This window comes from Molossus molossus, unplaced genomic scaffold (assembly GCF_014108415.1).
Source record: "Molossus molossus isolate mMolMol1 unplaced genomic scaffold, mMolMol1.p scaffold_m16_p_6, whole genome shotgun sequence".
Lineage (NCBI taxonomy): Eukaryota > Metazoa > Chordata > Mammalia > Chiroptera > Molossidae > Molossus > Molossus molossus.
The window spans coordinates 15,023,770-15,045,377 of NW_023425399.1; the positions used below are offsets into that span (position 1 = coordinate 15,023,770).

Here is a 21,608-nt window from a genome sequence, read left to right on the forward strand (position 1 = left end):
ATCTGTATGGTGTCAGGTGTAAGCACTCGAAATATTGGGGGACCACTTTGTAAAGTATGTGATGGTCTAACCATTGTGCTGCACACCTACCAATACAAAATAATATTGAATGTAAACTATAATTGAAAAATGATTTTTAAAAAACAAAACAAAACTAAATCTGTACCTATCAGAGGTAGACACTCCTGCCGTTTCACAAGAGCAGAGGTTCACAACTCTTCCTGCCTGGGCGTTTTGCTTTTCTCTGTTCCCCTGGCCTTCCTGGGAAGTGGATCTTTGAAGACCCACTGAAGCTTGAAAGCAGGAGTTGCTTTTCCATTTCTTTGTATCAGGGAAATAAGTCAAATGTTCTAGGTTTCTTCGCGTCATTTTTTACATGATTCATGTCTGTTCTACCTTTGTTGTACGTTTCATGACTTTTCCTTCTTTTCACTGATGTCAGCCTCTCACTGTGCCGAATGTCACAGACCGTCCCTCGAACGCACCCACGTGTCGTAACGTTTGATTTCCTTCATCCACTGTCCCAAACGTAAACGCCTCTGGTCGTTCGTCTGCTTTCACTCTTGGATACACAGAAAAACATTCTTTCTCTTTTATTTCCTTGTTCCGTTGGGGTGCAGATGCAAACCCATATGAGACGGCTTGTATGGGCAGCCCTAGAGCAGTGTCTACCTTTATGGCTGAGCCAATGCGGTCCTTCTGGAGATAGAAGGCATGGTAATTAATACTCAATTAAAATAAAGTAGCACAGAATGGCCTAATTAAAATAAAAATTAGATGTCCTGATCTCTCAGATCACCCCTATCTCCTAAGTATCTAATTAATGTTTTAACCTTTCTTCCCAGATTATCCAGGGAAATACTCGGAAGAAGAGAGCAAGAGCTCAGCGTCAGGCATCACAGGGGACATCGGGGACGAGCTGCAGGAAGCTCGGGCCCCCACCATCGCCCAGCTGCTGCAGGAGAAAGCCCTCTACTCCTTCTCCGAGTGGCCAAAGGTCTCCCGGCGCCCCCTTTCACTTCCCCAGAGTTTCCAGCTTTAAAGCCTTTATTTTTACCTTTCAGAGTATTTCTGAGTATCAGATTCAGAGAAATGTTTAGTCTCTCAAAGGTGTTAGTATTGTGACGTCTGAACGTTGCAGGTAGATGCGCTTGACTGATGAGACCGCGAGGCGGATGTCAGATTGTCTTCCTGCTCACAGCACTGTGCCTTTGATTTGTATTGTCCAGACTAAACCTTATTTCAAGTGCTATAAAGTGAGCACTCCTTTCTAATCAGCTCTTCGTGGTTAGAAAACTTGGTCTCGAGGGACTTGGAAATTTGGGTAATTTGGTCCTTATTCCTCAGAGAGTGAGTCTTTATTGCTTTTTACAGGATCGAGTGATAATCAACCGCCTGGATAACATCTGCCACGTGGTGTTGAACGGGAAGTGGCCCTCCAGCCAGCAGTGTGAGCCCTCGGGCGCGCTGCCCACCCCGGTGCTGGCCAGCAGCGCCGGCCCTCGGGGCAGCCTGGCGGAGCCAGAAGCGCCGGAGCACAGCTTCAGCAGCGGCGCGGCCCTGGTGGCCCAGATCCAGAAGGTGAGGCCGCGACAGCGGTGCTGCCATGGAACAGAGTGGGGACACTGCAGTTCTCGGCCGAGTCACTCGCTGGACACGTGCTTGTTGACTGGATGGGTTTTTGGTACGGCCGTAAGTGTTAATAAGGAGCCTGGATGCTGTCCTGGCGGCCGCGAGGAGCTGTGGGCTGAGCAGGGGGCTGATGAGAGCAGGTTCCGCAGCTCAGCTGGGAGGCAGCAGGTGCGGGGAGAGGCGGTCAGGAAGCAGTGCTCGGAAGCGGGGCCACTGGGGATCTGAGGAAGAGGTGAGTTTCTAGACGAGGTTAGTGACGGCGTGGGTACGAGGAAAGGTGAGGAAATTGGCAGGCGTGTCAGGAAAGGGAAGCAGGAGTGGATTCGTGTGTTCAACACTTGGAGGACTGAGTGGATGGTGGCAGCTGATAGAAATTAGGGAAATCAAAGCAGGAATGAGTTTTATTTGAGCTCTGTACCCTTAAACTTAGAGGTCAAGATTAATTAGAGGTACGCTAATGAGCACGCTGGCCTCACTCAGGCGATCCACGGGGCCTTGAGGAGCTGCTGCTCTGGTTTAATGGTGCAGGTGTGGGCTGGGCTGGCATTTTGCTAACTCCCCAGTTGATCCTGATGTGCACTGAAGCTGAGACTCCTGAACTGTGAGCTCGCAGCTCCGAGTGTAGTTCACGGGCTAGCAGCTTTAGCAGCACCTGGAGGGCTAGAAATGCAGGCTCCTAGGCCCACTCAAGCAGAATCTGCATTTTAACAAGCTGTCCAGGTGATTTGGCACTGAAGTTGGAGAAGGCTTGAGTTAGAATAACTTCTGAGACAGTGATTAGAAATCATACTAGGCCCAAGGAATCAGGCCTGGAGAGCCAGCAGGCATTCAGCCTCATGTGTGTGTTCACAGGACAGCTTCTTGGCCCCGATATTCACAAAGGATGAACAAAAGCACCGGCGTCCCTATGAGTTTGAGGTGGAGAGAGATGCAAAGGCTCGGAGCCTGGAACAGTTCTCGGCCGCCCATGGGCACCCCCCCATCGTCCTCAATGGCTGGCATGGGGAGTCAGCAATCGACCTCTCCTGCACATCTGAGGGGTCCCCAGGAGCCACATCCCCTTTCCCAGTGAGTGCCAGCACCCCTAAGATGGGGGCCATCAGTTCGCTTCAAGGAGCCCTAGGCATGGATTTGTCTGGGATTCTGCAAGCTGGCCTGATCCACCCGGTGACTGGGCAGATCGTCAATGGAAGCCTCAGAAGAGATGACGCTGCCACGAGGAGGCGGAGGGGGAGACGGAAACATGCTGAAGGAGGGATGGACCTCATCTTTTTGAAGGAGCAGACACTTCAGGCAGGAATCCTGGTGGGTACACGAGGCCGCTCAGTAAAAACATTGGCCTTTCTACAGTGAGCAGAAAGCCCCGCTCCCTCAGACAAGAGTGTAGGTGTGTGGCTCTTCCCCGTCTGTCCTGCTGACTCTCATTATGTCCGCATTGCAAGGTGCCCTTGGTCATAGGTGTTAATCCATTCGGGTCCTTACTCTGCCAGCAGCCTGGACAACTGAGGCAGGAGGTCTTGCCGTTTCACACAGAAACAGCCCAGATCAAACCTCCAGTGTTTCAGAAGAGCCACTGGCGATCAGATGAGCAAAGCAAGAGGGCAGGGCCGAGTCCGGCAGGTGGCTCCAGGCCAGCGGGCTTCCCAGGAGCTGGGGTTGGGGAAGGGTCAGGAGTCAGGGCTTCCAGCAGCGTGGTCCTGGCTCTACTCCTCGACTTACTGGCAACACAGGGAATGCCACCTCGCTCCACCCCGCAGCGCCGCCGCGGTGGGTCGCTGTGCGCAGCCGTCGAGGTCACACTGAGATGCGGGGAACTCGGGATCACTGTAAGCCACAGGAAAGGTTCAGCAGCCAGGAGATCTCCTCAGACTTCCTTTACTGTGTCAGAGACCACTGACTTCTCTTTCTACTTTGCCTCTTCCCATTTATCAATTTTCAAGCTCCAAACAAGGATCACATTTCATGTTTTCTTACTTTAAAGGAAATGATAATAACCAGTATTTGTTGGCTGTTTATTATGTGCCAGGCACTGTGTTCAGGCTTTTACATGGCTGTCCTACGTGATCCTCACAACAACCCTGTGAGGTATTGTTATTGTTGTTCACATTTTATAGTTGAGAAAAGTGAGCCTTACAAGCATGAGATGATTTGCCTAAGGTTATCCAGCTAGTAAGTGGCAGAGCAGGGAACCAAACCACGGACTTTGTTCTCTAGAGCTCGAGAGCTTAGTCACTAAGAGGTATTGTTTGGGATGTGTCTCCTCTTTATAACTTGGGGAGCTGAAGTGGTAGGTTCTTTACCTGCTCATCCTTCAGGCTTTAAGACGGTTGTCTCATTTTTGAGAGGTGTAAAGCCACGGTTGCTCTGTAACGATGGTAAAATTCCAATGGAATGACTGAGAATTTTCTCTTGACCTCAGAGTATTTTTTAAATTTATTAAGCAAACATTTATTTAGCATTGACATTGTACTTTATTAGCCGACTCGAGTATAGGCATTGGGAATACAGAGATGAATAAGACAGGCATTGGGACAATAGACAGAGAAATAGGTAAGCAAATTGCAAACTGAGGTGTTTTCTGTTACATGTAAGGAGTGCTGTGGGGACCGGACGTGGGGTGGCCAGTGTTGCCTGAGACTGCTGGTGACAGTGACTAAGGGAGTCACACTACACTGAACAGATGGATGGAGTTAAAGTTCACCAAGTAGACCAGACAGGGAGAGGCGTGTTCAGGTGGAGGGACACCTCACACGTACAAGAGCTCTGTGTGGGTCAGTGGCGGTGGAGGGTTCTTACGTGGGCATCAGCAGAGTAATCTTCCGGTGGAAATAGGTGGAAACAGTCAAAGAACACCTTACATGTTTTCCTTTTAGAAACTGGTTTTCATTCTGCCGTGATAACTGCACATACTTTTTTCCCCTTTGTCCAGGAAGTCCATGAAGACCCAGGGCAGGCCTCCCTGAGCACCTCACACCCTGAGGGGCCAGGGCCTGCCCCTGCGGCCCCTGAGCCAGCCCCAGCAGCCGGCAGCCAGGCCGAGAAGGCCGTTCCCAGCAAGAGTCTGCTTGACTGGCTGAGGCAGCAGGCTGACTACTCCTTAGACGTTCCTGCCTTCGGAGCAGTAAGTTGTTGGCACTGCCTGAGATTGCGGTTTCCTTCCTGCTGACTTGGTGCCGTGCTGATACGGAGCATGCTGAGAGACCAGGAGGTTTGGGAGAAATTTCTGTCAACTGAGAACATCATTTTAAAGTCAAGAAAAAAATTATATAACCCCATGTCAGTTACTGTGCCAAGAAATAGGCCCCTTCCTCCCTGGAATTACCATACAGTGTCATTAGCTCACAAGAGTCTTTAGGCCACATAAACACGGCTACTTCATGAGAATGTCCCTGTGTAGTCCTTTCAAGTGACCGCGTTGTCACTTTGCGAGAGGTGTGTCTGTTCTTAGTTATGTACTTACTGCTTTGGAACTTTTTCTCAAATCCTCTTACTGCCCTTGCCCTAAGTCCTGCAGATGAGAACTCTATAGGAGAGGGCTCCTGAACACAGATGTCTTCTCTTGGTTTTTATTTCATTATTTGCTCACCCCCCCCCCCCCCATCTGTGTTGTGGGTTCATGTAGCTAATAACGGAGGGAGAGAGCTCACAAGAAAAGGAAGAGGATGCATTCACAGATGCACCCCCACCCTCCCCCAAGGACAGACAGAGCCTGCTGGGTAGGGAGCAGTGGAGAGGACCTGAGAAAGTGATGCTGAGCAGAGGGCTTGGGATTAAGCAGTGCCCTGGGAAACTGTCGACAGCCCAGGGGTCCAGTCTGGGGGCTGGGAGGCCCCTCGGCCTTTTTTCCAGCTTGCTGCTGCTACAAGAAGGGAGGGAGCCTGGTGAGGGCCAGGGCTGACCTTCAGCATGGCTGGCTGCGTCCTTTGCAGAGAGCCACGATGAGAAAACAGAACAGCCCTTGACATGCACCACCCTCATCAGAATCTGGGACAGAATGTTTTACAAGGTTGGTTTCCATTTGTCTCCTAGAGTTTTTCAGACAAACCAAAGCAGAGGAGGCCACGCTGTAAGGAACCTGGAAAATTCGGTGTCAGCTCTCTGAGTGGGGAAGAAAGGGTTCCTGCTGGCCCCAAGGAGCCAGGACTGAGGGTAAGGAAGAGGCCTCTCTGGCCCCTGTGGAGCCCAGCCTTGCAGACTTGGAGGGAAAGCTCCTCGGGAAAGTGGGTCTCCCCGAGGACAAGGGCCACACGGGAAGTTTGTGGGTAGTGACAGTGGTGCTGCGGTCATTTGTCTTCACCCTTTACCTACAAAACTTTTGGTTTACTTTTGTACTTAAACCATTGCCAAAGCTTGATATTTTCCCCCGTTTGTAGAATTCAGGGAAGAGGTACCGTAACTCATCAGCAGTCTCGTTTCAAATGTTTAACAAACTGCATTATTGGAAATTTTTATTTTTTAATCTAAGCTTTTCTGGCTACCATTTAAGATATTTCCTCCTAGTCCTCCTCACTGGCAATGAGAAACAGCTGACTCCGCGCATGGCCCTTTTCCTATTATAGAGTCATGAGCCGGGGAGAGACTTCAAAGGCATCTGCAGAATACTTCTAGTATAACAAATATGAGTTAATTATAGATTACAGATGAGTACAAATTTGGAATAGAAGTTTCATAACCTCTAGAGGGCGGCAATATCATTTCAACCTGCAAATGCATTCAGCTTAGGAAAATTATTCATAGATGTGTTTTTAACCTCCTAAAAATGCATTATTCTGCCCAAGTGCGGAGCTTCTGAAGATCTTTGTGGGGAGCTGCTCTTCCGAGGAGTCCCCTAAGCTCGCAGGCCTTCCCCTGCCTCCCCTCCGTGCTCTGCTGGCGGTGGCTTTTCTGGGGTCCAGATTCCCTTCCTAGTGATTGCTTGGATGTGATTTCTTTTCCTTAGCTCCAGAAGACCACCCACCCTAGTCATTTCCTCCTTGTGCAGAAAGAAGTTGTTGCTTAATGTTCTCAAGGAGCTTGTTACGGACTTGTCACCTGGATGATTCCTCCTCTTTCCAGCGGCTCCACAAGCATAGCTGCTCTCACTCATCTGCAGCCGCGGCGCTCTGGGAGGGAGGCCTGGCCCGTCCCTCCGGCTCTTCTTAGAAAGTTTGTCACTGGAAAAGCAGCCCTTTTCCCAACTCTCCTGCTCTCTCCTCCGAGAAGGTTCTTCCCACCCCTGGTCTTAGAGCAGCGTGTGCTGTGCAAGCTGATTCCACTTCAGTTCTCATCCCGTCTGTCTCTCCTGCTGCCCTTCCACATTCTCTCTCCAGTTCTCGCTTTGTCGGAGCTCGGAGCTCTTGGTTTAGAGACTTGTCAGAAGAACCATGTGGTTTCCTCCTTGGCCCTCCCATGTCTCTCTACATGTCTAACAATTTCCCGCGTGTTCTCTGGAAATCAGTGTTCATAGCTCTGTGCGGGCACTGACCCCTCGCCAGAAGACCCATTTCTGAGCTGTTCTTGCAAGTCAGCCTCTTACCAGAGACGCACTTTCCCTTTGTTAAGTGAACACAGTCCCTGCCTCGGGGCCCTTTCCCTGCAGTGAGGCAAGAGCAGGAAGCACGGCCCACCTGGTCCTGGGGCTGCAGCCTTCCCCAGGACAGAGCCGGTCAGCCGGACAGCGACACGTGCCGGGCTCTAGCAGGGCCCGATTCTCAGCCGTAGCACCGTGTCTCCCACGGCTCCTCCTGCGACAGCAGCCCGTGGGTACGCTGCACTCGCTGTCTCCCAGGGAGACCCTGCCCCTTCTAGAAACAGGCTCAGTTCACAAGGGCCCTCTCCCTGCCTTTAGCCTGCTGCTCTGTGCTGTGGCTCGGCGGGTGCCAGACTCAGCATCACACACCAGGCCCGTGCACGTGGTCACGCCGTCAGTGCATGTGTGCACACCTACACGCTTCATGTAGCTTATATGTGTGGGCTGCATCGGTTTCACATTGTACACACGTGTGTACAGTTTTTCTATTTGTTTCTTGCTGAGCCGTTTGACATGACGCGTCACCCCTAAATACTTCCGCATGTACCTCCTTAGAACGTTTTCCTATGTGCCTGTTCCCATTATCGCACGTGTGAATATTAACATCTAGTCCGTATCCACATTTTTTCAGTTGTCCCAAAAATGTCTTTTAGAGCTAGTTTTTGTTTTGTTTTATTTTGTTTTGTTTGTAGGATTTTTAAAGTCAGGAAACAGGGAAGTTTGGGTTACCACCTTCCCCCTACGCAGGAGTTAAGTCTTAGTTGGTGTCTGCAGGCTACCAGGCACCAGTGAAGAAGGTCGTTCTTCTGGGTCGGAGGCCCCCGTAATGTCTGCAGAGGTGACCTTGCCTCCACTGCGCTCCACGCGGTCCTTTTCCTCGCTCTCCCTGCCCGCTCCCCAGGCTCCCTGCAAGAGGAAGGAGTTTTGCTCCCGGGGTGTAATTACCAGGAGGGAGCGCTGCCAAAGCCCAACTTGGCCGCTGTGTGTGGTCGCAGAGCTGCTGGGAGGGGCATCTGCCGAGGGTGGGCAGCAGCTGGGTGGCTGGAGTGACTCCCTCCCACAGGAAGTGGTGAGAGCCGACTTCCTCTGCCAGCACGCCTCTTGCTTTGCTGTAGGTGAAGCCTGTTCTGGTCGCGCCTGGGGCCTTCTGCTGCTGCTCCCCCGTCTGGAGGGAGAAGCTGGCCAGCTGTGCCTGCTTGGCACAGTCCTCGTTCTGAAAGGGCCCGGCCTGCTCTCGGCATCAGCAGTTCGTAGCAAGGGCAGGGAAGGGACGCTTTGGCATCCTGATGCCCGAGCAGTGGGACGAGGACTCTGGGCAGGGCAGAGAGGCACAGTTCCCGCAGGGTGCAAGCTGCCTTAAGTGCAGCGACCCGTCCCGAGTGCCCTGCTGAGCTCAAAAGCAAGTATGTCAAAGAACGTCTGGTTTATTTGAAAATGCAATGGAGGCGTTATTCATCAAGCTCTGGGTTTGCTTTCTTCCCCACAGAAAGACATCCCACCAGAGAGTTATGGGGAGGGTTATGAGGGAGCATTTGTGGGTGTAAGGGAAAGCGACACGCCTGCACCTTTGCCTGACTCTTGCTATGGGTGGGCTGCAGGGAAGGAGGGCTTGGGAAAGTCTTGTTGTGGTCGAGCTGTGATTACCCAGCCAGGCCATGGGCTGAGGTGTGCCGAGCAGGGGCCTGAGACTGTGGTGTAGTCCACATGAGGCAGTTTTTCGTAATGGGCTCAGTGTAGACTGGTAAGAAATTACACTTGTAGCCTGTCCCTATTCCGTCAAGTCTGCTACCTCTGTTGAGAAATAGGAGCCAGGCAGGAATTATTCCCTGATCAGTCATCCCCAGAACCAGAGTGGACAGTTCCCCAGCAAGCTCAGGACCCCGCAGCTGTGCAAAGCTCTGGTCTGGTCATGAGCGGGGACGAGGGATGGGTGTGGTGTGGCCCAGGGCCATGGGGCTGACCAGTGGCCCCCAGTCTAAGTGGGAAGGGGGACTAACCATGCAGTGTCGGGGTCTCTCCTGTCCTGCTATTCTAGACCAAGACTTTCGAGAGCAAAGTTACACATCGTGATGTTTTTTGTCCACGGCTTATGACCTGGTTTTTCTTTAATATTCTTTGGGAAACAGATGTGGAACTTCAAAACTGTCATTATTGGGGAGACTTGGAAACAGCTGCACATCTTTCACGTGTCTGAGTCTGAAGCGCCCTGAGAAGTGGCCGAGACAGCAGCACAGGCTCCTAGGGGCGGGGATGGATGGCGGCAGTGCTGGGGCCCGGGCATAGAGCAGGCTCCTGGGGGCGGGGATGGATGGCGGCAGTGCACGGGGCCTCGGCATAGAGCAGGCTCCTGGGGGCGGGGATGGATGGCGGCAGTGCACGGGGCCGGGCATAGAGCAGGCTCCTGGGGGCGGGGATGGATGGCGGCAGTGCACGGGGCCGGGCATAGAGCTGGCTCCTGGGGGCGGCGATGGATGGCGGCAGTGCACGGGGCCGGGCATAGAGCTGGCTCCTGGGGGCGGGGATGGATGGCGGCAGTGCACGGGGCCGGGCATAGAGCTGGCTCCTGGGGGCGGGGATGGATGGCGGCAGTGCACGGGGCCGGGCATAGAGCAGGCTCCTGGGGGCGGGGATGGATGGCGGCAGTGCACGGGGCCGGGCATAGAGCAGGCTCCTGGGGGCGGGGATGGATGGCGGCAGTGCACGGGGCCGGGCATAGAGCAGGCTCCTGGGGGCGGGGATGGATGGCGGCAGTGCTGGGGCCCGGGCATAGAGCTGGCTCCTGGGGGCGGGGATGGATGGCGGCAGTGCACGGGGCCTCGGCATAGAGCAGGCTCCTGGGGGCGGGGATGGATGGCGGCAGTGCACGGGGCCGGGCATAGAGCAGGCTCCTGGGGGCGGGGATGGATGGCGGCAGTGCACGGGGCCTCGGCATAGAGCTGGCTCCTGGGGGCGGGGATGGATGGCGGCAGTGCACGGGGCCTCGGCATAGAGCTGGCTCCTGGGGGCGGTGATGGATGGCGGCAGTGCACGGGGCCTCGGCATAGAGCAGGCTCCTGGGGGCGGGGATGGATGGCGGCAGTGCACGGGGCCTCGGCATAGAGCTGGCTCCTGGGGGCGGGGATGGATGGCGGCAGTGCACGGGGCCCGGGCATACAGCCTGGCTCCTGGGGGCGGGGATGGATGGCGGCAGTGCACGGGGCCGGGCATAGAGCAGGCTCCTGGGGGCGGGGATGGATGGCGGCAGTGCACGGACCCGGGCATAGAGCTGGCTCCTGGGGGCGGGGATGGATGGCGGCAGTGCATGGGGCCCGGGCATAGAGCAGGCTCCTGGGGGCGGCGATGGATGGCGGCAGTGCACGGGGCCCGGGCATAGAGCTGGCTCCTGGGGGCGGGGATGGATGGCGGCAGTGCACGGGGCCCGGGCATAGAGCAGGCTCCTGGGGGCGGCGATGGATGGCGGCAGTGCACGGGGCCCGGACATACAGCCTGCCTCCTGGGGGCGGGGATGGATGGCGGCAGTGCACGGGGCCCGGGCATACAGCCTGGCTGATGTCCTGCCAGCGCTCCTGCTGCTCCGCCCCTTCCCGCGCCCCGCACGAGCACCCCGACAGCCATGTCCCTTGCATCTCCGCTGCCATACACAGCTCGCTGAGAACCTGCAGCAGTGGAGCTGACTCACCCTGTCTGTGCGTCGGCCCCTTAAGCAACCATCTGTTGGGTTTTCTAAGGGTTTGACTTAACAGTTAAGGAAGAAGAATGGCAATGAACCAGATGGGAATTCAGAGCGACCAGGTTAAAGTTCAAAGTAGGTGCCTTGGGAAGGTTGTAAAGAGATTTCTTAACTGCTCTCAGGCCTGGTAGCCTGTCTCAGCCCTTCAGTGTCCTTAGCTGCTCTGACTTCTCTCCCCGCACTCCCTTAGACTCCTGGCCCTAGCAAAACGTTTTTCTTCTGGTCCACCTGGTGTCTCTGGGTGAGACCTGTGTCTCCTTTCTTGCGCTGAGTGTGCTCCACTGAGGAGTGCAGCGGGGTCCCCGCCTCTGAGCCTCAGCTATGAGGAGGCTGTGGGCTCTCGGGAAGGGGAGGCAGAGGAAGCTGGAGAGGCAGCAGAGGAGCATGGCTCCTTCGGCGTCCCGAGGCCAAGCCGAGAAGCCTCGCTGTTGAGCCCTCCCACGTCCTGCCCTGGGCAGGGGCCTCTCGCACCTGTGCTTTGTCCCCACTCCAGCCCTAACTGTGACCTGTGTCTCCAGGGCACATCCAGGTCACAGATCCCTCGAGGCCACTCTGAACATTTTTTAGCCTCACCGCTGCTGTGACCGAAGAGAAGGTTGTAAAAGAACACCAGCTTTGTGACAGGAGCCCCAAGGAGGAGACCCGGGGCAGTTGGAGCTGCTTCTCGTCAGTGCAGCTCAGCAAGGGTCTCTGACTCCGCAGGGACACAGGGGAAGGGCTGTCCCTTTATGCTCCTCTAAACAAAGGAGACTGACTGCTTCACAACAGACGTGTGATTGGCCGTCAGTGCCGTGGACATGCATCGCCTTGGTGAACGTAAGGACGGCAGTGAGGCGTGCGTAGGCATCACCCACAGGCCTGCAGGTGTTCACACCTGAGTCCTGAAAGATGCCTCCCTTTCTGTAGGGAAGACGTTTCTCCCTTCCTAAGGGGATTATTCTGGCCATTTGTGAAACACATTCAGAGTTGGTTACATTGTAATGGCCAGTGGTTGGTTTAATTCTCTCTGCACACCGACTGTGAGCTGGGAGAGCAGGTTCTCGAGCAGGTTCCTGCTACAGCAAGCCCACTCCCAGGCAGGCGCTTTCTGCCCGTCTGCTGTCGCTCCCTGATACATTAGGGCAGTAGATTCTCTGTGACTCTGTAGCTAAGTCATCCAGATGTGTGGTGCCAGGTGACTTGTGTGCAGGCATAGCTGTAAGTCCCAGGCACAGTCACAGTTCACGTGGAACAGAGGTGCTTAATTCTGGTGCTCTCCACTCAGTAAGAAAACTAGATAATAAACCTCTGAACAGAGGAAAGGAGATTGTCACCCTGAAGGGAAACCAGAACGTCACTGTTTCGATGCATTTCCCCAGCAATGCTTAATGTTTTCATTTGCTCAGCAAATAGGTGGGCATGTTGGAGCCAGTGCCTTCCAGGAGCTCTTGACCCAGAGGGGAGGGGGGCACACACAACTAATAGTGTCCCCTTAGCAAGACTTCTTCCTTTGGGTCAGGTAATGCATTAAGCACTTCACTTTCAGTAACCCTGCAAGATAGGTGTCATTGCCAGAATTCTGACCTTAACTAAACTGACTTGGCCCGAGTCAGGTGGCAAGTCAGGTCTGTTGCTCCAAAATCTTACCTGCTCTGCTTTGTGGCTGAAAACCTTCCTGTGTCACGAGGAAGGTGAATGTTGGCAGCTGGTCAAGGAATCGCAGCCACAAGAATCTCAACTGCTCACTTTGGCAGCACATATACTAAAAGCGGAACACTTCCGAGGAGATTAGCATGGCCCCTGTGCAAGAAGGAGGCTCAGCCCTGGATGGTGTGGCTCGGTTGAGTGTCCCACGCACCAAAATGTCACCAGTTTGATTCCCAGTTAGGGGCAGGGAGCAGGGTGAGGGGCAGTGTCCGGGTTGCAGACTCGATCCCCAGTAGGGGGCATGTAGGAGGCAGCCAATCAGTGTTTCTCTCTTGCACTGGTGTATCTCTCTCTCTCCCTCTCCCTTCCTCTCTTTGGAACCAATAAAAACATATTTAAAATTTTTAAAAAACCAAAAAGAATGACACGTAAATTCCTGAAACATTCCATATGGTTTTTATGTTGTACAACCAAAACTAATATAATATTATGTCAGTTATACCTCAGTAAAATGTTTTTAAGAGTCTTGACTGAAACCTGGGCGTCTTTATATGGTTCGCCAGCTCCCTGCACTCGGGCAGCTTCTGCACGGGGCCTGCCGCAGGCGCTGCTTGGCGGAGACAGGTGCTTGGCCTCGGGAGAGCACCTTCGGGGCAGCTGGCCGACTCCGGGCGGCGGCAGGATGGCCCGTGCACCCAGCAGCCTTCAGCATCTTGTGTTTCTCTGTCCTGTTTTAGGGGCTTATCCCAGAAAACAAGTTCAGTCACACCCTGACTGAGCCTGTGCTTCGAGATGCAGGCCCCCGCAGGAGGGGGCGGCGACCCCGGAGCGAGCTGCTGAAAGCTCCCACCCTCGCGGCGGACTCTCCCTCCGGAATGGGGCCGCTGTTCATGAACGGACTGATTGCTGGGATGGACCTGGTGGGACTTCAGAACATGAGAAACATGCCGGGCATCCCCCTCACGGGGCTGGTGGGATTCCCGGCCGGCTTCGCCACAATGCCCACAGGCGAAGAGGTCAAAAGCACCCTGAGCATGCTGCCCATGATGCTGCCGGGAATGGCCGCCGTGCCCCAGATGTTTGGGGTTGGGGGGCTCCTCAATGCCCCCATGGCAACTACCTGCACTTCGACTGCTCCGGCGCCTCTGTCAAGCACAACGAAAAGCGGCACATCCGTGACCGAACAGACTGCCGAAGACAAGCCGGGCCGCCATGATGTGACAACGGACACTTTGGCTGAAGACAAGCCTGGTCCGAGTCCATATTCCGATCAGTCCGAACCTGCAATAACTACAAGTAGTCCTGTGGCTTTTAACCCGTTTCTCATCCCAGGGGTGTCTCCCGGACTCATTTACCCGTCCATGTTCCTCTCCCCCGGCATGGGCATGGCTCTGCCAGCCATGCACCCGGCCCGACACGCGGACGTGGGGCTGGAGAGCCAGAAGAGGAAGAAGAAGAAAACGAAAGGGGACACCCCGAACCCCACCCCCGAGCCTGCTCCCGGGTTGGACAGGGAGCCGGGCGACCATCAGAACTGCCCCGAATCCAGGGCACCTGTACCCTCAGATAGAGAACACGCGGCACAGGCCGGGGGCGGGGGCCTCAAAGACTCCAACAGTGACACCAATTAGAACTTTTTCATTTGAGAAATTATGTGACTTGTAAGTTTCTTATCCCATTAAGGTTTGTTACTTCCCTCCCTTCACCTTCATAAGAACCTGTGTTTCCATAGTAATATTTGCCCACCTGATTTCCTGTCTGAGGACTGGTGACAGGCGTTCGTAGTCGCAGGGTTTGCCACTTCGTTAGATACGTGTTGTCGACCTAGTCTAGGAGGCACAGATTCTCGCTCCTGCCCAGTCGTCATTCCAGCAGTCGTGGTTAATGCAGTCCTTGGTGACACGTCCTGCCCCTTCTCTTCCAAGTTTCCCGCTTATTTGAGGAGGAAAAACGGCATCAGAAAACTGTCTAGGGATTTACCAATGAAGGGCCGGAGAACAGACGGAGCAGCTCTTTCCCGGGAGCTGCGTGGAATGGGAGGAGTGTAATGGGGAACCAAAAGCACAGGAGCAGGGAGTGCTGGTGCACATGTTTTAGTTAAAAATACGTCCCTATTTTATCATGATTACTAAGCGAGTAGTATAGACAGACGTATATAACTAATGATCGAAAATGCATATATTCATTTCTTTGTAAAACAAAAACCTTACTGGTAGTAAATTAACTTTCCCCTTTATGGTTTTTCAGATGCCTGCAGTAAGAAGAAGGACTGACTAGGCATTATTTTATATACGTATGCTCTCTCCCAGGTTACAGGATGATTCTCAGTACGAGGACGCCTCACACACCTTCAGCTGTTGCTGGCGACAGGTGGGCGAGGGACGCCCGTGTGGAGTGCACGCTGCTCACAAGCACATGGCTGGCACCCGCCCCCGCCCGAGCAGCTCCGCCGCCGGCGGGGGCCTGTGTGCTTTCGCTCCCCGCGCAGCAGGCTCTCTCTGGAGCCTGCGAGGAAAGAGTCACTCAACACTTTACACTCGCCTAGGTCCTTGTGTCAGTTATTTGAGGTTGTCAAAACGTGTGTGTACCACCTTTTGTAATACGACTGTGAAACGTTTTATTTTGCTCCATTTTTTTCTCTATTCGGTTTCATATTTTACAGTGGGATCCAGATTCCAAATCAAGTTAGTCAAGACTTGCAGATTAACACGGTTTTTCCTTCCTCCTGCCCGAGCAGCACCTGAGCCCCTTCCTTTGGCCTTCCCACGCGCGTCCCTCCCCCACGACCTTGCTCTCGACGGGCGGTCCACACCCAGACTGGAAATGCGTTCGCGGTTCAGTCCCGGGCCACAGGGCGGCGCAGGACCGGTGGAAATCTTGGAAGTGTTACTAGTACCAGTTCCACTTTTTTGTTGTCACAATTTACTGTATTTTTTACTTTTTCTGTTACCGTTTTGATAATTTATCACAAGGTCCAAAAGTTTGACATAACTATTTCAGTTTGCATTATTTATTTATGATGCTTTTGTCATTGTCTTTTATACATTTGGGATTATAAATTATGTAAATGTTAAAATGAGCATCTCAAAGAAGTCTGTTAAATCTCGACCGAAAAAGAATCAATCATATGTATTTTCAAAAAGTGGAGTCCCAGTTTTGTGAATCAGAGCTATGAGTCAGAAAATCTATAACTGGTCCCATTAGAAGAAAGAATCCAGTAATTGAACAGATCCTATTTAATGACATCTTTGTAGCATAGATGGTCTATGATGCTGACAACAGATTTCTTAGAAATGCTGCTCTCTCTATTTAACTAACATTTCGTTCAGTTTTGCCTCCAGTGGAAGCAGAAAGGGTTTTTTCAGCTGTTAAATCCTGAAAATCAATATAATTTATTTATGTAAAAAAAAAAAAAATCACTCAATCAATATATTTTTGAACCTTTTAAGTACTAATTTTCTTTTTATCAAGTAGAAAAAAAAAATGTATTTGCCCTAAATCCTTAAAATACAAATGCTATAAAAATTCATGTATCTTGAAAGCCTTACTGCAAATGAGTATTATAGACTCCAGCAGAGCCTGGATTTCTTTGTCGTCATCGTCGTTTTGTATGGAAAAGCTGCTTTCTCCAGGTTCCACGCAGAACCTCCAGGAGGTCACAGGGTTCACTGTGGATTTGATTTAAACCCACCAGCATGCTCGATCCCTTGTTACAGCTTATCGAACCTGTATGTTAACTCTGGGTGTTCAGGCTTATATTTGACTGCTGTTCTGTCCCTGTTTGCAAAATGAAAATGACACTTTGTGGATTCTTTTCTCTGTAAGGCATAAGCGCTTCTTATGATTATTTTGACGTTATCAAGAGCAAAAGCCAAATTTAAACTTTCTTCAGCCAACTTGAGCCTCTCCATCAAATTCCATGTCGCCCACAGCCATAAGTCCCCTGGATCGTTCCGCACCCCGTGTCTTACATAATAAATTGTCTGTGGTCTTGATCCTGGATTTAAAAAAAAAAAGTTGAAAAGTCAAATGTGTACGTGAGGACTTCAGCGGCACTGGGTGTCTCGCTGGAGGGCACTTAACACGTCCCTGCTCTCCTCAGTGCCCCTGCTGGGGGCCCGTGACCGTCCTCCCGAGGGCTGCGCCACCTGTCTGGACGCACCAGAGCACCTGGTTAGAACACGCCGGGGAAGGGGCAGCGCAGCTCCGCGGCTCGGGCCTGAGTGGGCGACGCCGCTTCAGGGAGCAGCCCCGTGGGCTGGAGCAGGTCCAGCCGACGGGGATGCCTCGGGAGCCGAAGTTGCTAAGGCTTGTTTGGGACTTGACAGTCCTTAGTTTGGGGGCGCATCGCTTCTCAGGCCCCGGAAAGGCCGGGTCGGAGGTCGTCCACGAGGCAGTGGGGAGTGCCGAAGCCCCACGAGGCAGGAGACGGCCCCGCCCCCTTGCTGGCCTCCTGAGCCCCAGTGGTGGGTGAATAGCCCGGAAGACAGGAGGGCATCGTTTTGTAAGGCCTTACGGTCCTGCTGCCATTTTTTATTTAATTATTTTACTTTTTTTGTTAATCCTCACCTGAGGATATTTTTTTCCATTGATTTTTTTTTTTTAGAAAGTGGAAAGGAGGAAGGGGAAGAGAGAGGAAAAAAAACATCAATGTGAGACACATGGATCAGTTGCCTCCTGTACACATCCCAGCTGGGGCCACAAATTGAACCCACAACCCTTCAGTGCACAGGCTGACACTCCAACCACTGAGACACACCCGTCAGGACCCTGCTACCATTTTTAAAGTAAGGATGTATTGTAGGCTTTGTAGATCATGAGTCGAGGAGAGCTCTCCTGGGTAGAGGAATCACTTTTAATCCTCGCCCAAGGATATGTTTGTTAAATTGAGAGAGAGAAGCGTTGATGTGAGAGAAACATTTCAGTTGCCCCCCACACACACGTACCCCAACCAGGGATCAAACCCAAAACCTTTCGGTGTACAGGATGGTGCTCAACCCACAGCCACACCAGCAGGGTGAGGAATAATTTACGCAGAATAAGTAGGACAGAGTCTTGTTTTCTTTTGTGACCTCAGGGCTTGCCTAGTAGCTCCCTCCTTGGCCAAGGGCAGAGGCACAGGGCACCCAGCCCGTGGGGCCAGCGGTTTAGTGGTTTGTGTGTGTGTGAGCCATAGCGACCTCACTTGTCCTCGCGGCTTCTCGGTTGCTGGGTAGAGGGACGCTGGCGTCCGCTCTGCCTAATGAGAGCCAACAGAAGGCTGCAGAGCTGGGCTGGACCCCACTGTCCACTGGCCCAAGGTTGGGACACTTTAGCCTTTGTGATAGCAGCCTGGGACCCCTCGATCTCAAGCCAAATCCGACCAAATTACACGAAAAAAAAATTGGCACTGGGAAAAACGGAGCAGTTGGGTCACACCCTCTGGAAAACCTGATGCCTGATTCATTTACACCAAATTTCTTAAAGAGGTTTCTTGCAAGAACTGCTGTTCGTTTGGTCTGCACGTCACAGGACTCAGGTCAGCGGTGGAGGGCTCCGCCCAGCCCGGTGACTGGCCCCTCGGCTCTCGAGGCCGGCGCTGAGGTGGCGGAGCACCAGGGCAGGTCCTTGGACGGGCCCGTTTCCCGAACTTGGCAGTGTCTGTGGGGGAAGACAGGATGGGTCCATGAGGTTCGGCTCCTACGAAGAGGGTGCTCATCAGATCAGTTTCGAAACGAAGGCCTGATGGCGGTGCCGGAAGCCGGCCGTGTCCCCTGAACGCCGGCTGAGCCCCAGCCCAGGCCTGGGCCACCGGAGGAAGGGAGCGGGCAGGAGGGAAGGGCCGGTGGGGCACCATCCCCACCGTCCGCGGGCCTCCGCTTCCCCCTCTCTAGGACGGGGTAATCATTACCGGGACCCATAGGGTTGTTGTGGGGTTGGTTGAAATGATCACTGTCAGGTGCTTAAAATTGTGTTTGATATATTTGATTTGTGTATCTTGACTCCTTTTGAGTAGAACCCTGAAAAGATGAGGTCATCAAACCAGTGTTCTAGTAAGAGAGTGAAGGGTGAGCAAGATCTCGCCCCCAGCCCCAGCCCAGGCCCGGACACGGGAACACGCCTTCCGGCCTGATTCTGACCCACAGCCCTGCACACAGCAGAGGGCCTTCCACACCAGCCCGTTGGCCGGACCGACAGGACGCGGGGGCTGGTGGAGCAGGGGGGCCCCGGATGTGTGCAGTTGCCAGGTTTGGGGCAGACAGACACCTCGTTAAACTTGAATTTTACATAAATGAATTTTCTTGGTATAAGTAAAACTGCAATATTTGGTACATAATTTTACTCAAACAAACAAACAAAAAACTTTGTCTCTGGAATTTAAATTTATACATTCGGACGTTTTCTCTGGTAACCTTTATAATGTGATGACATTTGCTAGGCAACTCTTCGCGTGGGGCTTGTCCCGAGTCGCTACGGCCATGCTCCTAGTCCCCACAATTACTCAGTGAGGTTATTCCCATTTTACAGATGAGAGAACTGAGGCCCAAAGAGGCTAAATCACTTTCCCAGGCACCCAGCTGTAAGTGGTGGAGCTGGGACTTGGGTACCTAGGGAGACCGATTTCGGAGGCATAAACTGACCAATAGAGGAGTCGGGACAGGCATCCAGTCTGAGGCCTGGGGCCAGCTGCCCCGCTAAGGTGCACCTTCATCAAAGAGCAGCCATGGGCTGATGAGCCAGGGGAGAGGGGCCCTTCCGGCCCTGCGGCCCGGGGAGAAGGTGCCATCCCGCGGAGTGAGCCTAGGGATGTTCCGGTGTCCGGACTCGCCAGCCCCGTCCAAGAGAAGCAGCATCCAGTCTCAGAAGGTGGACAGAGGTTTAGGGGACGGGGAGAAAGCCTCGGGGGCTGAAAAGAGAAGCAAATTGCAGAGATGTGAACGAGCCTCCCTGACTGGGTCACCTCCAGAGGCCAGAGCCGAATTTCCACCAGAAGGTTCGAGTCGTGACCCAGAAACGGGGCCAGAATCCCAACTGGGAGAGCTTCGATCAAGCCTTCTGGCGTGGAGATGGCTCACCTCCGGCCCTAGGGTGTTCGTGGGTTGCCCTCCTACTGTACTGGGTGCTGCGGGAGCTGCTGGGGAGGAGGCAGCACCAGGCCCTGGCCGAGACCGGCCCCACCCAGCGTGGCTCTAACGGGGACCCAGCACTGCCTCCTGGTGGCCTCTGCCGCGCACTGCCAGGCCCTTGCAGGCTTGAGCTTATCCCAGAGCACGTTCTCCAGGTGAGGATGAGGCTCAGGTCGGTTGTCACCTGACTTCAGTGGCACAGTTAGAACAAAAATTCCGAGGTGGGTCTGATCCTCAAAGCTCAGGCCCGGCGCTATCCTCCTAGGGTGGCGTGGGCAAAGCACGCCCGCTGCCCATCCCAGGGCGGCCCGCAAGCCAAGGATGGCCTTCACGTTTTTAAAGAATGGAAAAATCAAAAGATTTCACGACACGTGAATGTCGTGCCAGATTCGAATGTCCGAGGCCGTGAGCAGAGCTGCGCCAGAGCACAGCCACGCGTGTTGCTGTGTGCGGCGTGGCTGCTTCCACTCCCCAGCAGGTCGGCGCGTCCCCAGAGCCGCGTGGCCTGCAAGGCCGAGTGTTCACTGTCTGTGTTCACAGGAAGTTAGCCAACCCCTGTCTTACAGCATCGATGTCAGTCACAGAGTCAGTGCAAAAACAAGTTATTTAAAACATTTTTTTAGAGAGGAAGGGAGAGGGAGAGAGAGAAATATCGATGGGCCGCCTCCTGCACACCCCCTACTGGGGATCAAGCCTGCAACCCGGGCACGTGCCCTGACCAGGAATCGAACTGGTGACCTCTCGGTGCACACTGAGTCACACCAGCCGGGCCAAAACATTTTTTTTTTTTTTTTACTTTATTGATTTGGTAGAATGAAGAAGAGAGAGGGAGAGAGAGAAAAAAAAAACATCGATGACAGAGAACATGGATTGGCCGCCTCCTGCATGCCCCCCACTGGCGATCGGGCCCACAACCTGGGCATGTGCCCTGACCAGGAATCGAACCGTGACCTCTTGGTGCGTGTGTCGAACTCAACCACTGAGCCACACCAGCCGGGCTGAAACACTTTTATATTAACTCAAACATGGTTTTGTAGACATAAGAATCGTACACTAGTATATAAGAGTGACATCTGCTTTTAGGGTAAGACAGACTTGAAAGGAGCCCTGGACTTGGGGCGTGCCCCCCACACCCCAAGGCATCCTTTCACTTTGGAGGGAAAGTGGAGCTACTCTGCCCTGCCCTGCTCACACCACATCCGGTTCAGGGTGAGGGAGGGGAGCAGTGGGCAGGCTTGGAGCTGCAGGGGCAGCGAAGAGGTCCGGTGGGCTCCGCACGGGCCAGGGGAGCGGTGACGGCGCAGGAGAACGTCCCACGTCTCCGAGCAGTGGCGGAGGAAGAGCCGTTTTCGAGGAGGGAAGATGGGCCATCCACCTAACTACACTGAGTAAATTTGTGGGTGAAAGTGTGGGAATGATTTGTTTCTATCTTTTTGGCTAATCCTCACCTGAGGATACTTTCCATTAATTTTTTAGATAGAGTGGGAGGGAGGGACGGAGAGAGAGAGAGAGAAACATCCATGTGAGAGGGACACATCAATTGGCTGCCTCCCGCACAACCCCGACCGGGGCTGGGAACCTGCAACCAAGGTACATGCCCTTGACCGGGAAGCGAACCCACGACCCTTCAGTCCACAGGCTGACGTTCTGACGGCTGAGCCAAACTGGCCAGGGCAGCAGGAATGGTTTTTAAAGGACTGTGCCAAGGGTTTACCAAGGACAAGTCAAGCCAGACTTCCCTCCGTCCCCTTTCGCAACGACTATTGGGTGAAGAGAACAGCCCTGGGTGTTTTTTATGGCGACGGGCAAAGTGGAGAGCTGTGGGCCTTTGTCCCTGCCTGAATGGCTGTGCCCACAGGGAACTAAGAAATGGGGCACACCTCCGTGGCTCAGGGGCCCTTTTCTCAATATGTAGCAGTGTTTGTTAACTCACACACCTGCCAGGTGAGGCAGGCGGCATGCCTGAGGGCGTGGGCCAGATTTAAGGCACAAAGGAGTGGTGGCA

At 53.6% G+C, this 21,608-nt stretch overlaps 1 protein-coding gene across 2 annotated transcripts in view; it reads left to right on the forward strand.

Moving 5' to 3' along the window:
* CHD6 (chromodomain helicase DNA binding protein 6) overlaps window positions 1-15,866 on the forward strand; it is a 146,208-nt gene extending 130,342 nt beyond the window's left edge. The window contains exons 31-37 of one of the 2 annotated variants that reach the window (XM_036246022.1): window positions 846-997; window positions 1,375-1,581; window positions 2,485-2,937; window positions 4,562-4,753; window positions 5,662-5,781; window positions 13,235-14,158; window positions 14,745-15,865. In XM_036246022.1, the coding sequence (XP_036101915.1) occupies window positions 846-997; window positions 1,375-1,581; window positions 2,485-2,937; window positions 4,562-4,753; window positions 5,662-5,781; window positions 13,235-14,128 (2,018 nt within the window). In that variant the 3' untranslated portion in view covers window positions 14,129-14,158; window positions 14,745-15,865. Of the gene's footprint in view, window positions 1-845; window positions 998-1,374; window positions 1,582-2,484; window positions 2,938-4,561; window positions 4,754-5,661; window positions 5,782-13,234 lie in introns of both variants that reach the window. The other variant, XM_036246023.1, reaches the window with a different exon arrangement.
* Window positions 15,867-21,608: the final 5,742 nt, after the last annotated feature.